This window comes from Phycodurus eques, chromosome 4 (assembly GCF_024500275.1).
Source record: "Phycodurus eques isolate BA_2022a chromosome 4, UOR_Pequ_1.1, whole genome shotgun sequence".
NCBI lineage: Eukaryota > Metazoa > Chordata > Actinopteri > Syngnathiformes > Syngnathidae > Phycodurus > Phycodurus eques.
The window spans coordinates 31,773,121-31,793,434 of record NC_084528.1 but is presented as its reverse complement, the minus strand read 5'-3'; the positions used below and the strand labels follow the sequence as shown (position 1 = coordinate 31,793,434).

General features: G+C 46.1%; 2 protein-coding genes across 4 annotated transcripts; one reads left to right on the top strand and one right to left on the bottom strand.

Moving 5' to 3' along the window:
- Positions 1-35: 35 nt before the first annotated feature.
- Positions 36-14,805, bottom strand: l3mbtl1b (L3MBTL histone methyl-lysine binding protein 1b). Of its 3 annotated transcripts, none has more exons than XM_061675284.1 (22): positions 14,729-14,805; positions 13,216-13,344; positions 11,482-11,698; positions 11,096-11,291; positions 10,880-11,009; positions 10,742-10,793; positions 10,314-10,408; positions 10,128-10,232; positions 8,642-8,777; positions 8,451-8,542; positions 8,206-8,357; positions 7,131-7,234; positions 6,314-6,399; positions 5,504-5,614; positions 5,315-5,429; positions 4,959-5,055; positions 3,666-3,851; positions 3,489-3,590; positions 3,349-3,413; positions 2,174-2,346; positions 1,074-1,136; positions 36-992 (listed from the first exon to the last, which is right to left on the bottom strand). In XM_061675284.1, the coding sequence occupies exons 2-22, from the start codon at positions 13,324-13,326 to the stop codon at positions 864-866; spliced, it is 2,517 nt and encodes an 838-aa protein (XP_061531268.1). In that variant the 5' UTR covers positions 13,327-13,344; positions 14,729-14,805; the 3' UTR covers positions 36-863. The 3 variants fall into 3 exon arrangements, with proteins under 3 accessions (XP_061531268.1, XP_061531266.1, XP_061531267.1); XM_061675282.1 differs by lacking the exon at positions 14,729-14,805 and adding an exon at positions 13,971-14,071; XM_061675283.1 differs by lacking the exon at positions 14,729-14,805 and adding an exon at positions 13,971-14,071 and having other exon boundaries at positions 7,158-7,234.
- On the top strand, positions 14,173-19,468 carry LOC133401835 (putative transmembrane protein 244). The gene is made up of 6 exons (XM_061675287.1): positions 14,173-15,826; positions 16,569-16,654; positions 17,070-17,143; positions 17,217-17,342; positions 17,422-17,466; positions 18,780-19,468. The coding sequence occupies exons 1-6, from the start codon at positions 15,794-15,796 to the stop codon at positions 18,872-18,874; spliced, it is 459 nt and encodes a 152-aa protein (XP_061531271.1). The 5' UTR covers positions 14,173-15,793; the 3' UTR covers positions 18,875-19,468.
- The last annotated feature ends 846 nt before the right edge of the window (positions 19,469-20,314 follow it).

The following is a 20,314-nucleotide window of genomic DNA, read 5'->3' as shown; positions in this document are numbered from 1 at the left end:
AGTGTGTAATGAAATGACACCGAGGATAGCAGGAATGGACATTTAGTGTCTGAAGTCTCATTTATTCCCCACGCACGCACTCCTGGACAGCGTAGCATCAACCTTTAAATTAGAATACATAAATAAAAAGCTGTTTGCGTATAAACACTGGCTGATGTACACATTTCAAAATGTTGGCGGCCTCAAAATGACATTTTGTATCTTTGCCTGCAATCTTTGCATAACCAAGCTGGAGTGAATCCTTGTGGAGCTGGGTATATTTGCAAAGACACTTTTTTTTTTAAAACATTCACGTGCCATCAAAACAATGAAAATGATAAACCAGGACTTTCCTCAAATTACGAGTTCAAGCTGGGGTGGGGGAAACCAAGTCAGTTTCATCCGACCCGCTGTGCACTTCCAACAAATACAACCTTAAATGTTCCATATATACATACAGTAATAATAAACATTTGTTGGATCAGTTCAGAAATTTCAAACAGCCCTCTGAGGACTTTATAAAAAGCGACGTGGCGCCCGATGGGGACAAATGTTCCCCAACCCTCACACACACAAAAACAAGTTTCAATTTGATCACATAACTAATACTGTTCTCAGCTCTCGGTTGCGCTCTATAAAAAAAAAATAATAATAATAAAAAAAAAAAAACAAGCGACAAAGCTTGATGAATCAGCTTTGAAAGCTGTAAAAGTTCTTTTTTTTGGGGGGGGGGATGACCAACCCACAAACTATTTAAGGAACATTTTTGAAGGTGTCTGCAGTTATTTAACGTTTCAGTAAACATAATACAAGTAAAAAGAAGTCCATCGAGAAGACGAGAGCAACTTATTCAAGCTGACGACTTTTCCGTCGCTGGTCTTCGCTTATTCTTCGTCGGCACTTTTAAACATGAGGATGGAGTTGTAGATCTTCAGGGCGGGGCCTAACTTGATGGACAGGATCTTGACGATGTCCGATTGGGTGAGCAGCAGGAAGGCTTCGCCGTCTATTTGCTAGACAAAACAAAAGCGCACGGATTTGAACAGGAAAAATCCAAAATTCAATCACGTATAGGAGCTGTTTGAGAATCGTACCTCTGTTTTAAATGTGGCCGCGTGTTCTTTACATCCTGGCAGTCCCTTGACAAAAGTGGCCACCTAAAAGAACAAACAAACAAATTGTAAGCTCCTTTCACGCAGTCGAACACAATTTCAACTTGTAGAATGGCAACAACACGGAATTGGGGGGGGGGGGGAGAAGCTGACCCGCCCATTTTCTATGCTTGGATGTCACATCCCATAATAACAGCAGCCCCTTGTACACAGCTTGTAAAGGCCGCCGTTTCCTGCCTGTTGTGTTTCAACAGCGTGGGAGCACAAAGTCAACAACGGGTGCAACAATTCATCGACTGATCGACAACTATTTTGATTATTCCTCTTTTGAAGACTAACTTTCTTTCTCATCGGCCGATTTTTGCAGATTCTTTAAAAAGAAGATGTTTGACTTATTTATTGATGTTAAATCGTCCGATGTCTGCCGATTTGAAAAGGGCTAATATCGTGGGCGTGAACTGTGGCCAACAGCAGCTGCTGCATGAGTGCGCTCATTGCGTTTGTCTTCAACTATGCATCGGTGACTGCGGTTCTCCTTTCCCCCGTGCAAGGGACTGCAGTCGCCGGACTGGGTGCCCGACCAAATTAATTGGCCGATATTAGCCCTTTTCAAACCAGCAAAAAGGGAGATTGTGATTTTGTATGCACATGAATACATCACAAAGGTAATGACATTCAGACAAACAACAACAGGTTTCAGCGTTCGTATTGGTACATCGCAATACATTTGAATATAGTCTCTGTAATTTATTGAGATGACATTCCTAAATAAATCGTGCAACAGAAGACTGCAGACGACGGAAAATTGGACGAGCTGGCAAATGCAAACGGCCTCGAGGAGTTTCACTCACAAGTTGGAGAACGATGAAGCACATCTGTCGTCCTCGGCAGGCTTCTGTTGCACAATTTATTTTGATGAATCATCTCACGAAATTGCAGTAAATATATTCTTATTTAGTGACATGTACCTGTATATATTAAACAATTCAATATTGCAATTCGAATCAAACTAAAAAAAAAAAAAGTGTACTCTTAGAAACGTCGTACAGTTGAGGACAATGCGAGTGTGTGCAATGCGTGACCTCGTCGGTGCTCCATCCCGCCACCCGCTTGGCGCTCAGGCCCAGCACCTCGGGCAGCAGTTGACAGTGCTTGTCCCAGCACAGCGCCACCCGGTGGGGGGGAGCGGCGGAGATGCCGGGGGAGAACACCGACTCGTGGAGGGCTTGCTGCAGGGAAAGCGAGTCCGGGGAGGCTGAGCGCAGGACCACAGACGATATTAGCGTTAGTGACACGTCCTTTCACAAGTCCAATGCACACCTGAGCGACGGTCCTACAATTTGACTTGACATTTTCCAAAAAACACTTCAACAAAACATCAGCATACTTTTGGTTTTTTTTGTCTCTTTCTGTGTGACAATTCAAACGTGAACCAGGAAGTCTCATTTTTGATTGCAAACGACCTTCGCATTACGCTTTCACCATTAACGACTCAAGCGTCTTATTGTTATTGCGTCTTAATAGTAACGGTGATTACAGTGTACAACGCAACCAACATTAACAGTTGTCTGCCACTTCCAAGGACGTCAAACTATCTTTTGTCTTAGATTATTGCCAAGATGATCGTGAGGTCTGAAGTTTGCTCAAAGCAGATTTGCCCCGATTATTGGCTCTGCAACGGGTCGGGACCGAGAAACTTAAATCTTGAACGCGTTCGATATTCGTGTGCGGCGAAAGCCGACGGCTCAGTCGTGATGCCGTGAATCGCGACGTGGAACGGAACGGGGCCAATCGAGAGGCGCCCGAGACTGACAAACACGGAAACGACCGGCAAGGAAAACAAATGGCTTTTTTTTGGGAGAAAAGTCTTTTCCAAAGTAAATCTTTTGGAGATTTTCCAAAGGCCCCGCTTGCGGCAACCTTTCGGAAACACCGCGGTGACATCGTGTTTCTTCTCTTTTTGCGCGATCACGTGTGATGAAGCGAGATTCCGAGATCGGCGGTGGGTGGAGCAGAATCTTAACGTGTGTGCGCTAAACTGTGTTGAGATTATCGGAGAACACCACACACAATATCACCAAAGCTGTTTTTTTTTTTTTTTTGGTTTGTTTTTTTAAATCGTCATGTTGGTAAACGTTGGCCTTTGAGTTGATAAAGGTTTTATGATGGCAACAATTTGTCCGTTTGCATGACTTTGCATTGTTTGAAAATGCCCACTTTGGCGGTTCCACAGCATCCATGCAGAAAGCGTACACACCTTTCCCGTCGGCAGACTCTTCTTTCACGCAGTGCATTTTCAGATATTTGGGAACAGGAGCGGCCCTGAAGGAACCACGTTACAGCTTACGATTATTTTCATTCCATCTGGTGTTTTTTTGTCGTCGTGGTCGTTTTCACCGTTTGAGTCTCGTTCCATTCGGGTTCTGCTCGCCGGCCCCCCCCGGCGGTTCCGGCTGGCCGCCGCGGGCCGAGAGGTCGGCCTCCGCCTCCGCCGGTTTCCTAGCAACAGAGACAAGCGACCGTCAGGCGCGGGCCGCGGCGCCGAACGCAGAGAGGAGCCACGTCGGGGCGGACCTGGCGCGGGAGTCGTCGGCCGCCTCGGGCCGGTCCGGCGCGGCGGTCTGCGCAGTGGCGTTGGAGTCGGGGCGCCGCCCGCGGGGCTGGACGCCGCCTGACGTGTGGGGTCGCTCGCCGGTCAGACGGTCTGGGAGCAGGCTGTCTTTGTTCAGGTTCATCTCCGAGTAGGGACAGCTCACCTGACTGCACGTAGCGCACTCGGTTGGAGCGCTCAGACGGATAAACGCGCGGCGGCCTCAACGATCGCCAACGCCACAACATTCAAAGTACGACAGAAGTGAGCGGGGGGGGGGCTCCCTCCCACCGTATTCGGCAGCGTTGCCTGGGTACGCGACTGGGCGCCGGACCGAGCGACTGAGCCGGGATGTTGCGTACGTTTCAATGAACAACATTGGAGTATCGACATTTCATATTACGACAATCCGAACGTGCTTACTTTCCAAAATAGCTTTCCTTCACGTGCTTTTCCAGCCTCGTTCTGTAACTTCCCGCCTCGAAGGTCAAGAGGTGAGCATACGCTCCTTGAAGTCTCGGCGCCCTTTGCACAACGGTCATTGCACCGGACTATTGCAATATTAGTGATTCTAAGTGCTCGAGGACTCTGCATCTTTTTGCACAATTGTTTTTTGCCAATGTCTTTATGTCTCCAAAGCGTTCTGTCAATTGACTGTCTGTTGTACTAGAGCGGCTCCGACTACCGGAGACAAGTTCCTTGTGTGTTTTGGACATACTTGGCAAATAAAGATGATTCTGATTCTGATTCAGAAAACGTCTACAGAAATAAAAAAAAATAAAAAAAACAGTTGAAGTTCTTCACTCCTATGAATTAAAACCGGTGGGTGACATTTCATCAATCTGCATCATTCCCATTTTTGTCAAATGTTGTCTTATCATTCCATATATAACGTCTTTGTATTTGCAGCTCGGGTCATTTGTTGTCCCTTTCAGATAATCTGTTACTGAAATGCTTGCCTTCAACATTCAACATTCAATCGAAAGATGGGGAATCTCCGTCTCGGAAAATCATGACAAGCATAGATATCGAAGGTTTGAAGGAGCTTTTGGGTCAACGGGTCAAGTGTCACTTCACGAGGACAAGCTTTTCAACGGAAACCCGTCGGCAATGCGAGCCCCCGGGCGGATTCGACAGTGGGAGGGGGTCCCGGCACTCGCTTGTGTTCTCCCTTAATGTCGTTATGTTGTGGCGTTTGCAACTGTTGACCTTTTTCGGCCACCGTAAAAGCGTGATTTCAAAACTTTCAAAAGTGAGAAAAAACCAAGCGGACTGACGTGTAGTGTGTGCCGTAACGAGGTCCTCTGATGTGGCCGACCCCGTTGCATCCTGGGGTGGGACATCCCTGTCCTGGAGGGCTCGCATCATTGACGCCTGAGAGCACACGCGCACACACACGCACACACATTCACTTGGAAGGGTCATCTTCAGGAAATACAAAAAGCCGTCGGACTGTTCCCGGGCGACACGGTCGCCTAGTGGTTAGCACGTTCGCCTCACACTTCTGAGCCTCGGGGTTTGAATTTCAGCTCCAGTCTGACCGTGTGGGTTTTGATTTTGTGCAAGACAAAAAAAAAAAAAAAAAAAAAAAGACTTTCGCATTGCGTCACGAGGAGTAAGACGAGCGTCTCACTGTTGGGGTGGTGCAGAGAGTGTCCGGTTTTGAGACACCAGCCTACGGGGTGCAGGTCGGGGCAGTCGGTCTCTACCCAGAAGTCGTAGTCTGGATTCCAGCCGTCGAAATGGATCTAGAAAAGACGGCCGACGGCGGTGAGCGAGGAGACGAGCCTCGGCGCGGCCGGAGCCGGCGGCCGTTTCGTACCTTCAGCCGGTGGTCGTCCGTGTCGGTCACGGTGGCGACGCGGATGAGCACGTGGTTCCTCTTGTCCACGGCTTCCACCTTCATCCCCACCTGGAAGCCGTGCAGAGGTCTCTGCCAGAAAAGACACCGTTACGCACATTCCAAACCGCCGGCATACGGCCTCAAAATAAGAATTCACATTTTGTTTTGTTTTTTAAATTATTATTGTTGTTATTATTACAAAAATCACATTTTTGATGATAATTTTTTTCCCCCCAATTTGCTTATAGGGAAAGCAAATGACGAACATTTTTTAAAAACAAATTTTGCTTTTTCGCTACCTTTGGGTTATTTCTCTCCCGCCATTTTTATTTCCACAGAAATAACAGAAATAAACTGGTTTTCTTACAGACAATAAGAAAATAAGTGCTCCCGCTTGGAGAAAAAAATGTCAAACATGATCCTTAATATCTTAATCTTGTGTTACGGGCTGGACAGGTAAAGCAATTAACTCATTCACTGCCAGCCTTCCCGGTTAACGTGGATATTTGACTTCTACAGCCGTCAATGGCAGTGAATGTGTTAATCAAATTTGTTTGGGAATTCAAGTCGCTCGTGACTTCTATTTTGCAAAATAGTCGTTAGTGGGGTCAAAAATGTTCAGTTGGCCACACTGGCTGCGCTTTGTAAGCTAGCTCCTCCGTGTTGGTCGCCATGTTAGTGGAAGCAGTGCATGTCAAGAAACAAATCCTCAGCAATATTCACAAATTAATTGATCAAATGTTGGATTGCACACCCAAAGGAGACATTTATGGGTGTACGTGAACTTACCGGTTTGAAAGCCCGGGCGGGCGCGGCCTGTGTGCTCGTCTCTTCCAGATATTTCTCCCAGGAGAAACTTTTTGGTTGCTTATATTCTGGTGAGAGCAAATGAAAACATTGCCGCTAAATGACGAGTTGTTCACTACTAACTAAGCGTACAGGCAGTGATTACAGCATGCATTGCTAACATTCCTAACTTGCAATGGGTCAAAGGAAACTAATCACAATAACCACGACACCAGGTGCAAGCCAACAATGCGGCTATCCAAAGAGCTGCATCAAAAGTTTTGCCTTTTAGCTGCATCCTACCGAGAGCGCGTTCGAATATTTTGTGGCGAAATATTAGAAACGCCTCTCATTGTGTTGCAGTGCAGTTCGACACCACCGCAAACTACAAACACATAATGAACATATTGTCAAGACACTTTTTGATGCATTCTTGTATTTGGATTGTTTGTTGGATAATAATCGTGATAATTTCGTAAATGGGTATCTTTCAGTAGGAAAAGACCATTTTAATGTCACTCTACCTGGATCCTTTAGAATGGTGCAACATATTGTGTTTCTTTAAAACTGCCCAACAAGAACAGATCAATAAAACAATGAAAATATTGATAGCAATGAAATATATTCACTCTATATACTAGTCTCTTGCCACATTTTTTGTTTTGTTTTTAATTCCAACAAAATGATACCCATTTAAAAAACAGAAATGAACTTGAATTCAAAACTTTATCGGTACAATCAACATGTTAATAGCAAGTCAGCAGGCAACGATTAATATTATCTACATATTAGTTCCAAGAGCAAAGTAGTTGATACTGACCCACGTGTGTCTTGGTCTGTGTCTTACCAGCTGGAGTGGTCAGCGTGAGCTCGGCCTCTTCGCAGTAGCCGACCGGGTGGATGTACGGACTGCTAGCGTCACACCTTCGTAGCACAAATTGACTCATTGAATGTGACATTTATATTAAAAAAAAAAAAAATATATATATATATATATATATATATATATATGTTAAAACATTTTATGAATACCATTGTAGCACCACCAGAACTGTCTTATCTGAATGTACACAAAAACTATTCTGCTACTGTCTAAACATTACAAGCAACTACCCTATAAACTCCATGATCATTTTTTTTTGGACAGAAATGTGAAAATACCTCAAGAGAAAAAGTTTCTAGTGATTAAGAGTTGATGAAGCATTTAGTATTTATGTTAGATTCAGCAACACAATTCATCGTTGTGTCTTCATCTACTGCACAAGCACACGCGAGTTTTCATTGTGGATGTAGCCTCGACAGTATTTGTTGAAAATCCACAGTGATAAATCTGATAAACAAATAGTCCCCCAAAAGTAGTCCACACGAGAAGAAGATCATCGAACGTCTGTCGCTGAAACGCTACGTGCGCAGCGGGTCAGAAGTTGAAATGGCAAACCAAGTTTCACCCAGATTGCATCTCGACTGTGCATTTAACATGGAATCGAGAAATACATCACAGATTCGACGATGAGCCGTCCACTTTCCGATCTCGAGGGATCGTTTGCATTTCTGGAGCCCATCCCAACAGACCTCGGGCAAACCTTAATTCAATCCATTTGAACAGGTTGTTGGAATTTTGATAAACAAGAGTTGTATTTTTCCACTTGAAACATTTCACGTCATTTGCCTGGGACGCGGTTACTCGGGTATTCATTTTTCAAATGATGTCACATTTCTGCTTGGAATTTGTTGTGCTTCTGCAGAAACTCAAAATATTCTGAATGCGGAAGTTACGATATTTCCTCCTTCCAGCAATTCTAGACTGCCGACGTAAATGTCGAAGCGGCGGACACACTTGTAGATGGACGCGCTCTGCATTCGCGCCTGAGCGGGACCGCCGCGGCCAGGCTCACCAGTAATCGTACGTGTCGTCCCAGTTGTCAAAGTGAACGAGAAGTCTGTTGTCCACCACAGCGGCGATGGTGGCCACGCAGATCAGCGACGGGTTCTTCCTGTCCACCGCCTCCAGCTTCATGCCCGCTCGAAAACCGGACGGCGTCACGGACTGGAAGGGGACACGCGGAAGCGGGGCGGGGGTGAAAGGAGGTGAAAGGCGAAAGGACGGCTCCGGAAGCCGACGACGGCGCGTGACACTCACGGTGTTGAGGCTCTTGAAGAGGTGCTTGGGCGCCAGCTGGCCTCTGCAGTTCTTCACGTACATGCTCCAGTTGAACTCTCCATCCTTACAACCTCCCGCACAAATGTCACCAAATTGATGTGAAATACAAAAGCACTGAGTCGCAAGTGTAAAGCTGGTCACTGTGTGTGTGTGTGTGCGCGCGTTTCTACCTTTGGGCAGCAATAATTTGTGTCCATTTTTCTCACACCAGCCTGCCGGTTTCAAATCCCACGAGTCGGCATTGGCCCAGAAGTCGTAGCACTCCGGGTAGCCGTCGAAGTGAAGCCTCACTCGGTAGCCTTGGATCTGCGGATACAGTCCGGCAGCGCAATCAGCGATTTGCTTTCCGTGCTGCGTCGCGCGAGAGATCGTCAGGTCTGCCGCAGGAAATGAGCCCATTTCCTTTCATTGGTCCAAAATGACTCTCGATTTATGGATATCGACTGATATGTGGGGTTTTTTTTCGATACCGAGAAAGCCGATAACCGATATTTGGAGCCCGTGTCCATTTGGAGGAAAATGGAAAATATGGGCGTCGCCCTTTGTTCAAATGCTTTAAGCACGTGTTTGTTAAAACAGCTTTTCCGATTTGCAACATGCTAAAGTTTTTTTAATATACATCTTCGACAATAGATTAATTTTTGTTTTCAAAGTTGAACAAAAAGCGCAGGGAACTCGCAGCCTCGGCAGCGTGTCCGTTAAAGTTCAATGAAAACTTCAACAAATAAATACCGCCCTTAAAGTTTGCTACAGCAAATTAAGTTTTCCAAACTTATCGAATTCATAATTCACTCATCTTCAAGGTCAAACAAAATCAAAAAGTGCAGGGAGTTCCCAGGCTGAGCAGAATCTCTTATAAAGTTCACTGAAAACTTCAATTTATAAAGTTGACTGAGTTTTAAATTGATCTCATATTGGCCTTCAGATATGTTTCGCTCCCTATTTATCCACGACAAATAATGTCTTTCTTCATCTATCTATATGAGCGACGTATAACGACAGGCAGAACAATGAAATGCTCTTCCCACTCGATCAGGTGTGTCAGTCATCGCAGCCGCATTTGTCAAAGGGGCCAAACCCCTAAAATCATACCATACTTCATAATAAATAAGCTTTTCATAAGTACGTTAAGAAAATCTTGAGATGTAAGTACTTTTGTTTTTTTTTTTTTTAAGAATTTTACAAAGCAAATTTTGCTTCGGTTTGTCAGCTACACGTGTGCTTAATAACTGTCATTTAAAGGGACAAAGCTTTTAGGCACAAGTATTTGGAACTGAAAAATAAAGTATTGCACTTTAAAATTAAACAAACTTACCAAGAAAAAAAAAAACTCGGACTTATTACCATTCCATTTCCTACATGGGCATAACGATTCCTCAAATTATCCTGAGTGCCCACCACCACAATGTCTTGTGTTTTTGTTCACGTTCAAATTCCTCCTGCGGGCCAGATTGCACCTCCTCGCGGGTGGGTTTTGGCCCACGGGCTGTATGTTTGACACCGCTGCGCCAGCTGGAAAAAGCTTCGACGACCTCCAGTTGCCGTACATACGACAGCTTGCAATACAAGAGCTTCGCGTTCAACAGGCCCAGATTGTACGCCGAGTCACGATCATCATCATCATCGATGCCTCGGCTCGATGACGGCGGGCCTCACCTCTGCCGCGGTGAGCACACAAAAGAGGGACGGGTGACACGGGTCGAGCCCCTCCAGCTTCATCCCCACCTTGAAGCTGTTCCGGCTTTGAGGAAACGACTGGTGCTGCGAAAGAAGGCAAACGATCGGTCGGCGGCCAGAGAACACAAAGACGTCTCGCGTCTCGACGGCGCGAAGGGTCGCTACCTCTTTGAAGAGTTTGACTGGGGCGGCGATCGCCCGCTCCTCCTCCAGGTAGGCGGACCAGCTCCACGCCCGCTTCTTACTCAGCGAGGCCGTGGCTGGGGGCGGCACAAAGACATACAGCGGCTGAATCAAGTACTTAACGCGTCACCATTTTTCTCACTGAACTGAAGGAGGAAATCCTTTCGGGCCCATGTTGCGGGCTCAAGCCCCGTTATAAAAACATCGACTGGATCTTGATGCAATCCAGACAAGGTTTGTATTAAGCAACATTTGACGTCCTACGAAAAACCCAATTGGTGTTAATTACAAGCTGAATATAGCGCGTTTTACTAGGTAGTACACGGAGAATGCTGGTAGCGTGACATTTCCGGGCTTCCTCAGAATTGATTGACACTCCCTCCCCTTGTAGTGCCAGCATACAAACGTACCGAGTTTGGCCATCTTGGCTCCTCTCCTGCCTTTGGTACTCTTGGCTTTCTCCTGGCCAAATTGAAAAGAGAACATTTGTGATGACGTCGCTGTTACGCATGCTGGTGTGACACTGGCATGCGGACGCTCCCCCCTACTTCTGGTTCCTCTTGGTTGTCTTCCTCCTCGTCGCCAGAGTCCATATAGATTTTCCTCTTTTTACGCACACGTTTACCCAAGGTCTCGCTTTCGGGAGCCGGGCACTCCCGGGCCTCTCCGGGAGACGATCTGGACAGAAAAAAAGGAGCTCTCGTAAGAAACAAATGCAATTCACGGCGGGGGAAAAAAAGCATAGCCAAACATGTGATTTGTACCTGCCGCTGGTGGGCTGGGCACAGTTGGCGCTGCAGAACTTTCCCTGTAGGAGGGCATCCCGAGCAACGGGACCACTACAGGTTCTGCACCGAGCGAGCTCCCCGTTTGGACCGACTTCCACACTCGGACCGACTTCCACTTTGGGACTTTTCAGAGTGGGGGTCTCCTCCAAAGACAGAACAACAGGGCCAGGGGCTGCAGGAAAGAATGCGACCTTGAACAGAGAACAGCTTTGGTGACATTTTCGATACCAATGTCCTCAATGGGGTGGAGGGTGAGCTGAAGCCTATCCGAGCGGACTTTGGACAATCTGGACTGGTTGCCACCCAATCGCGGGGCACATATAAACAAACGACCAGTGGGCCTAAAAGATAAACCACGGTACCTTTTCTTTGAGACGATGCCGGCTGAATATCACCGGCCGGTTCGGGTGCCGTTTTAGTCTGCGATTGGCCCTCCGGCGGAGGGGTGGGACTGTGAGACGACACCGGGTCCGAGGCGTCCTTTTTAGGCGTCGGATGCTGCTGCTGCTGCTGCTGCTGCTGACCTTTAACGTCTGCGTCCGTCACAATCTCAAGTGTGCCAAATTCTGTCATGCGGAACTGAAGAACAGGGAAGACAAAAATATGATTCATCACGGAGAATGAGAAGATGCAGATAAAGTGAAGGTTCAGATGAAACCAAATTCCCGAGTTCCAAAATCTGTAAATGTTGTGTGACTTTGATGGGCGCCCCGCTTGACTGACTGGGAGCATTTCCTGCCGACACGCTGCTTATATAGAGGAAAGGCGGACGTGACTGACGGACAGCATGCGGACGTTAAAAGGGGAAGGGTGCGCGTGAAAGAGGACGCGAAAGGCACGCCCCCAGTAGGTATACAGCGCCGGTATGTGCATTGTGCAAAACATCATCGGTTCGGCTAAGGAGCCCCGAAAACGGCACCTGCGAAGAGACGCGCTTACGAAGCACCGTTTAAACTGCAAGCTATCAGTTACGCGGCGGAACGTGGGAATGGAGCAGCCGCGAGAGAATTCAAGATCAACGAATCCATCGTGCGCAAGTGGAGGAAGAAGGAAAACGAGCTTCGCCAAGTCAAGAAGATGAAGCGGCGGGCGAGTTACGCCACCATATGTGAATGGATTGTGGATGCCTGGGCTAAGGTATCTGCGTTGATTGTTGTCCGAGCTTTCGCGAAAGCCGGCATCATTGCTGAACAGCCCCCCCCCCCCGGCAAGGAGACGGAACCCGGCGCGTTTGATGGAGAACTTGCCCAGCTGTTCATTTCGGATACAGAAGATGCGGACTTTGATGGATTTGCGGATGAGGATTGATCCAAAAAAATAACGTGAGTACATTGTTAAATACTTCAATAAAGTACGACCGAACTCAGTTTTGCTCCTACTGCCTTTTTAAAAACATGAGCTAGCATGCATGCTAGCGTATGTGTTAAGCTAGCGTATGTTTTAGCATGCCTGTGCCCAATAATGCGGTGCGCCTTATGTGTGTGTTAAATACAGAAATAAACCCCGTAACTGAGACCGCGCCTTATAATACGGTGCGCCTTATGGTCATGAAAATACGGTAGTCTGCGGGCCTGTTTTTAAAATAGCTCACCAGTGAGAGGCCTCTCATTTTTTGTTTTTTTTTCTGTGCCCAGATCCTGCCTATACATAGAAAAAAAAAAATTTTTTCAAGAATTTGAGAGACATGCATTTTTGTCCCGTGCCTGTTACAAAACATAAGGATTCTTTGAATTTGTTTCTTTGTCATTTTTCTATGACTTTACCAATATGTGGATTGTCACCAAAACGAAAGGTGAACATTCCTGGTGAAGGCTGAGCCTTCCTGCATTTTCACCTTTACACACATTCACAACTGCAAATATTTTTTTTTTTGCTTTTTGTTTTTAAATCTTGTTTTATTTTATTTTATTTATTTTCTTATTGTCGTGATATTTCACACGTCTTGAGACTGATTGGGCTAATCCTTTCATGGAAAGGGGTGGGGGAGTGAACTTTGAGTTGCTGTTTTTTTTTGCCCCACACAGAGGGGCGCTTTGCCTAAAGTGGAGGCACACCACAAGGCCACCATGTAAACGAGTGAAACTCATTTGTTGTACCCTGATGTCACTTCCCGGCAATGTGGCAATGCCGTCCTTCCAGTCCAGAGCGCCCATCATGTCAAAGTCGGCGGCTTGCGAGGGGCCGTCGCTGGGTGGAGTGTCAGCCATTCCGGATCCTTGGAATTCCTTAAAAATGACATTAGCATCATAAATACAGCAAAAATAATATAAATAAGAGTGTGAATATATATATATATATGAGCCTATATATCTATGACTTTTAGTAGTGCGTTTTTGTAAGCCACCGAGTTGAGAATGTGGCTCCCGATGTAAATAAAGGCGAGGTGCACTTGTAAACAGCGATTTGCAACATCACCGCTTGATGGCGACTGTGTGTCGGCTCGCAGGATCCACCATGCACTTGGATTCCACACAAAAACACTCTTTTTGCAGGCCAACTCGCGGGCAATTGTGTTGACAGAGCGGCCCATTAGGGCGAAGCAACACCCCGTTTAGTGGCAATCACGAGAAAACTGCTCCAGACTTCAAGTTAAGCACATAAGTTCATCTTTTGCTCGTTTTAACAGTATCTCTTAAAGACGGCTCTTTGCTTTCACGTAAACAGCCGTCGGCTGGGTTTGTTGAACACTTTCCACAAGAACGCCGCTTTCCTCGCCGACTGCCTCCACTTGTCGGCGTTTTAATCCAATTTCCACTGCGATATAACGTTTTCGTACTGACGCAGGGTCAAAGCTGGGAATAAGATGTTTTTGTGCTGTTCGAGGGCCTCGACCCGGAGAAAAGTAACTCACGATTGCGTGTGGCGTAACTTTGACTTTGTACACGGCTGCTCGCGTTTTTTTGAATTTGTTTTTTTCTTTTTTTATTCCTGCCATAAATAAAAGTGGAGGGCAAGAGCGCCCCGTGATTAGCATTGGTCTAGGTACAAAATGGCGGCGCAATTGGGGGGCGGGGGGAAGAGGCCAACCAACACCTTTGAAACTATGTCAATTACTCAAGTTACGCCACCAAACAACACACACGAGACGGGCCGGCGCCTCGAACAAGGGCCGACGCTCGCCCGGCAATTTCCCGACGGCCTGTTTCCCGTCGCTCCGCTGATTTTCTTCACTTTGTTGTCACGGAATGTCAGCCCCAGCTCGGCTAGCATAGCTTAGTTTAGCTTAGCGCCGCCGACAGGCAAGCTAACTGGGAGCTAGCATTAGCATTAGCATCGGCATCGGATGCAGGCAAGCCGTCAGAAATAAGTTTCCAGGTTGATAACAGTCGCAAAAAGACCTCAGCGCTATTCCGCCCATCAGCATTTAGACCGATAATAACGCCGCCTTACTGTCACCACCTTCGACATTGTTGCCCGATTAAATTCTTCAATAGAAACTTGAAAAACGATTATTCTCACCGTTTCACAAACCGGAGTGGGCAAAATAACGCAAACTGACGCCCGCGGGGAGAAACCGCACGGGATTTTATTCAAACAAAACGCCCTTAACTTACAATAAATGACCATTAGTCAACCTATTGTGTTTTTCAACAAAAATGTGGAACTCACCTCGTTTCTCTTTTAACTCTTATTTGGAGCTGAAGGGGTTGCGCATGCGCGGAAGATGCGCTGCCCTGACAAGTTTGTGCTCCGGGGGAAAAAAAAAAAAAAAAAAAAGTTCACTTTACGATCGCTGGTCAATACAACACACGCGCAAACACACACGCGCGCGCTTTGAGCGGCGTGCGCTCGTGACACAGCCCGCCGAGGAGTCACTTTGACCGGCGTCGTGACACGCGAGCATCCGGTCGACCTGAGCGAGCTCATCGCGCTTGCTTATATTCGCATTGTCTGCCCTTAACGATAAACAAAACGACGATTCCACGCCACCTCCATTTTATAATCATTGCACGACAATGCATTGGAATCCGACCTTGTGGTATTCCTCAGGTTTGATGTGTTACGCGTGCACAGCACACGTGCAGTTGTGTGCATGCATGTGTAAAAAGCGGGGTGGGGGACGTGTTTGTTTGTTTGTTTGTTTGTTTTTAAAGGGAAAAGTCGACCAAAACAATACTTGTGATTCTTACGCAACGCGCTCGAAACGTAACCCGAGTGCAGCTCAAGCTCTCATTGAGGTCCAAGTTTGTCTCCAAGTGAGGGAAGGAACGTTAGTTTTAGCTCGCTCGGTTGGACGTGCGTCAAGCAGCGCAAGCGCCCGCTCAACCTGCACGGTCGTCCATCATGGCTGCAGATCGCAAAGACGCCTTTTAGCTTGTAGCATTGCAACGATGACTTGATATGCTTCACACACACACACACACACACAAACACACAACGAAAGACACACGTACACACGTTGTTGTCCCTATCCGCGGTGGGAACAAGTGTTCTTAGTGAACAAACGCCCGTGTCGCTTTTTTCATTGGATTGTATTTTTTTTCTTGGGTGAGGTGAGTTCATTTAGTCACGGCGAAGAGGAGCGGGCGGATTTCGCTCGGTCGCTCCACGCGTCGGCCTCTAGATGGCGGCAGAGGAGCGTGGAGGGGCGCAGAGGATGAGGAGGACGACGATGACGACGCGCGGCCGGATTAGAACGTTTGCGGCATTGTGCTGACCCGAAGACACCATCGGATGGCATTCAAAAGCAAAGCGCTCGACTCGGAGGTAAAAGCACAAGCACACAACACTGCATGCTGATATTTACGACGGCAGTGAATGCGGCTGCAGTATATTGCAATGTAAATAGCAATGGCGTCTCAGTTTGGCTTTGACACGGTACCGATGCCGTCGAATAGGATCCGATACATAATCACGCTCAGTTTTGATGGACGACGTCACGTTTTAGGGCGTCATGCGGAGAGCTGCGGCTGATATTGTGGTGCCCCTGTTAAGCTTCACGACCGAAACCATTACAAATGTGTGATGCATTTTGGTACACGCCCTAGTGTCGTGTTTCCCAACCTTTCTCGACAGAAGAAAAACTCTAATGGCACGTCACCGAACAAAAAGGTCACATGGTATATACACTGATTTAAAAAACAAAATAATTCCTTACTAAATGTTGAAATTTGGGCCACTTTGGTTGAACACGAAGCTGTTATTATTCTGTTGTTGGGATGGCAACAGGTGGCTACAGATTAAAGTGCATTCAATTGTTCTTCCTGTCACTGTACATTGATAGATGAACAAAGATACAAGTGTAATAAATCAATCATCGTTTTTGGACCTGCTAAGTGAAAACCCTTAAATAGGAAACTGATCTCACACTGCTGTATATTTTGTATATATATTACGCAGCAAAAGGCCGCAGCTTTCCTCCGAGCATGAATTGTCCAACATGGGAATTTATGTCCATCATCCTACTCGTAGTAACCTAACTCCACGTTTGTGCCCGCCTGCCTGCCAGACCGTTTTCTTCAACCTGCTGCTGTGCCTGCTCATCTTCTACGCTCTGTTCTACATGATCGGCAGTGTTTGTTTCGGTGCCTTCAGGTGAGAACAAGGATACAAAAAAAAGACCCAAAAAAAAGAAAGCTTTAACAGGCACGCATGCATCGCTACAAGCTTCATTCAACTATGTTTGATTCGAGGATTTTTTTTTTTTTTTGAGACTCACTTGTCTATTACTAACACAGTAGTTAAGTCGGAATTACATTAAATATTTGTATGAAAAAAAAAACACTTTTGTGGTCGTAATTGCCAAACATGACGTATGGCGGTAAGTCGGCGTGCTTTCTTATGCCGCGTGACCATATTGTCACGCCGCTCCGGAAACTAGCTGCGTGCTGTTCTTAACCTCCCATAAATGTTATAATCGCAGTAAATATTTGAATGACTGTTGGCCATAAATATAAAAGGAATTCAAACCAGTGAGTAAGGCACGAACTGAGCTTCCTTACTCGCACAGGTTGGATGGCTTTGATGGACGGATACCTTTTGACTTCAAGACCAAGCCGGAGGACTCCATCTCGAAATACTTGGGTGGGCACACCGAAGGCAGCTCGCCAACAAGCGACGTGGTCTCCTGATGTGTGTTTTGTTTGCTGTGTGCCAGTCAACCTGCTGTCCTTGGAGCTGACTTACTTCTGCAGTGGCTTGCTGTTCGCCGCCGTGGTCAAGAGGAGGGTGTGGGACTACGCGCTCACGGTCACTTGTCTGCACGTCTTCATCACCAGCCTCGGTGAGTTCGAGTCGTCTTTGGGTGTGAAGCGCTTTCGATTGGACACCTTGCCGAATATTATTTAGATTTCATGTTGCAGTGATGCTGGAGTTTCCGCTGGCCTGGCAGTGGTGGTTGGCCTTAGGTGAGACCGACGACCTGGCCTGTACACGACTTAATGTACGACCCCAATTCCAATGATGTTGGGACGTTGTGTTAAACATAAATACGAACGGAATACAATGATTTGCAAATCATGTTCGACCTATATTGAATTGAATACACTACAAAGACAAGATATTTCATGTTCAAACGGATCAACTTGATTGTTTTTAGCAAATAATCCTGAATTTAGAATTTTATGGCTGCAACACGTTCCAAAAAGGCGGCATTGTATCAGAAACCGACATCGATGTGTAAAGGATATCACCGCATGGGCTCAGGAACACTTCATAAAACCAATGTCAGTAAATCCAGTTCGGCGCGACATCCGTAAGTGCAACTTGAAACTCTACTATGCAAAGCAAAAGCCATTTATCAACAGCACCCAGAAACGCCGCCGGCTCATCTAAGATGGACCGACGCAAAGTGGAAAAGTGTTCTGTGGTCCGACGAGGTCCACATTTCAAATTGCTTTTGGAAATGGTGGACGTCGTGTCCTGCGGGCCAAAGAGGAAAAGAACCATCCGGACGGTTATGGACGCCAAGTTCAAAAGCCAGCATCTGTGATGGTATGGGGCTGTGTTAGTGCCAATGGCATGGGTAACTTACATATCTGTGAAGGCACCATTAATACTGAAAGGTACATACAGGTTTTGGAGAAACATATGCTGCCATCCAAGCAATGTCTTTTTCATGGATGCCCCTGCTTATTTCAGCAAGACAATGCCAAACCACATTCTGCACGTGTTACAACGGCGTGGCTTACGGAGTAAAAGAGTGCGGGCACTGGACTGGCCTGCCTGCAGTCCAGACCTGTCTCCCATTGAAAACGTGTGGCGCATTATGAAGCGTAAAATACGACAACGTAGACCCCGGACCGTTGAACGGCTGAAGCTGTACATCGAGCGAGAATGGGAAAGAATTCCACCTACAAAGCGTCAACAATTCGTGTCCTCAGTTCCCAAACGTTTATTGAATGTTGTTCAAAGAAAAGGTGATGTAACACAGTGGTAAGCATGAGCCTGTCCCAGCTTTTTTGGAGCCATCAAATTCTAAGTTCATGATTATTTGCTAAAAACAATCAAATTGATCAGTTTGAACATGAAATATATTGTCTTTGTAGTGTATTGAATTAAATATAGGTCGCACATGATTTGCAAATCATTGTATTCTGTGTGTGTGTGTGTTAATTTATGTTTAACACAACATCCCGACTTCATTGGAATCGGGCTTGTACATTGCGAGTGTATGAGATTCGTTGTATTTTTAATGCAGCACATTTATGTTGTTCCACAGGCAGTGGCTTGTTTCTGATGATGTGCAATGGTCAGCTGATCGCTTACTTCGCCTGCCAGGATGACCAAAGCTACGTTACCTTCACCGTCTATTAAATATCAGAACGCTTTGTGGAGTGAAGCGTTTACCGATACAAAAGGATCCCCTTGGTTCGACGGTACTGTGCAAAAGTCTTAGAGCGCCATTGGATTTGTTGTTTTAGCAGTGCAGTGGACCCTCGCATACTCTCAGTTCGGCACCTGCGGATTCACCTATTCGCAGATTTGTTTCTGTTTGTTTGTTCTTGTTTTGGAGAGGAACCCCTGAAAATGCTTACCGGCGGTTCATTTTTTATTTTTATTTTTTAATATTTTGACTTTTTCCAATGCAATTATAGCAGGCGTCAATTCTCCAGGGATTTTTTGCTATTTGCGTTCCGACCCGGTCCCTGTCCCCCGCCAACAGCGGGAGTCCGCTGTGTTACTAAAAGGTCGCTCAGTAGAGCGTAGACCTCCGCCGAGGCCAACTTTGGAAAGAAAATATGTTTCCTCGTTGCTGTATTTGGATGATGGCGTACATTGTACAGAATTTCTTTCTACACTTTGGAAAGCTCTGAATGTGATAACAGAATGGGAATGTTGGAATATGCGCTTGTATATTTTGAAAGAATTAAATGTGTCATAACTACATATTCTGACCTTTTTTTCTCCTCCCACTACATACAATTATACCCAAAAGTATTTGGACAGTGACAAAGAGTTTTTTTTTAAAATGTTTTTATTTTGCCTTCATACACCACTAAAATGGAATTGAAATAAAGCATTTCAAATATTGAAGTGTAGATTTTCAGTTTTATTTTAGAGGTTTCGCAACAGCATGACATTTACCATTTAGAAATAACAACTGTGAATGTTTCAGCGTTTGTTTACCTCGCCTCCATTAGCACAGTCCACAACAGAGTAGAGCGTGCTTGGTGTCTGGAAAGAGCAGTGGAGTCCCACCAAGAAAGGATGTTGCAGTCCTTTAAGCAGAACGCGCCTCTCAACCGTCACGTGCGGCTGCTACAAATGCAGTAATAATAGTGTGCGTGTAGGTAAGGACGGTGGATATAAAAAGTCTACACACCCCGCTCAAATGCCAGGTTTTTTGTGATATCCAAAAAATAAGACATGACAAGAGGGCCTTCGCACGTCAATCATTTCAAAACGGTAACCTATAACCTTCGCAACTCAATTAATTCAAAAGAAAACATCTCGTGCAGAGGGGAAGTAAAAACAAACACACGTCCGACGTTTGAAGAGTGTGTTCTAGGTAGTTTACCTCGTTCCTCATGACAAAGGTCTGTTTGCGTCACACTTTCACAGCGTAGTAGCCTCCATGTTTTGTGTGTCTGGCCAGTAGCACCTGAATCAAAGGACTGAGAGATGACACGAAACAAAAACAACAACAACAACACATACAACCCCAAAAAAGACAACAACAAAGCAACAAGAGTTGCAAAAGTAGAATGGGGTTATTTCGCTTCATTGCTATCCAAACGGGGCGAGTCGCGTCGA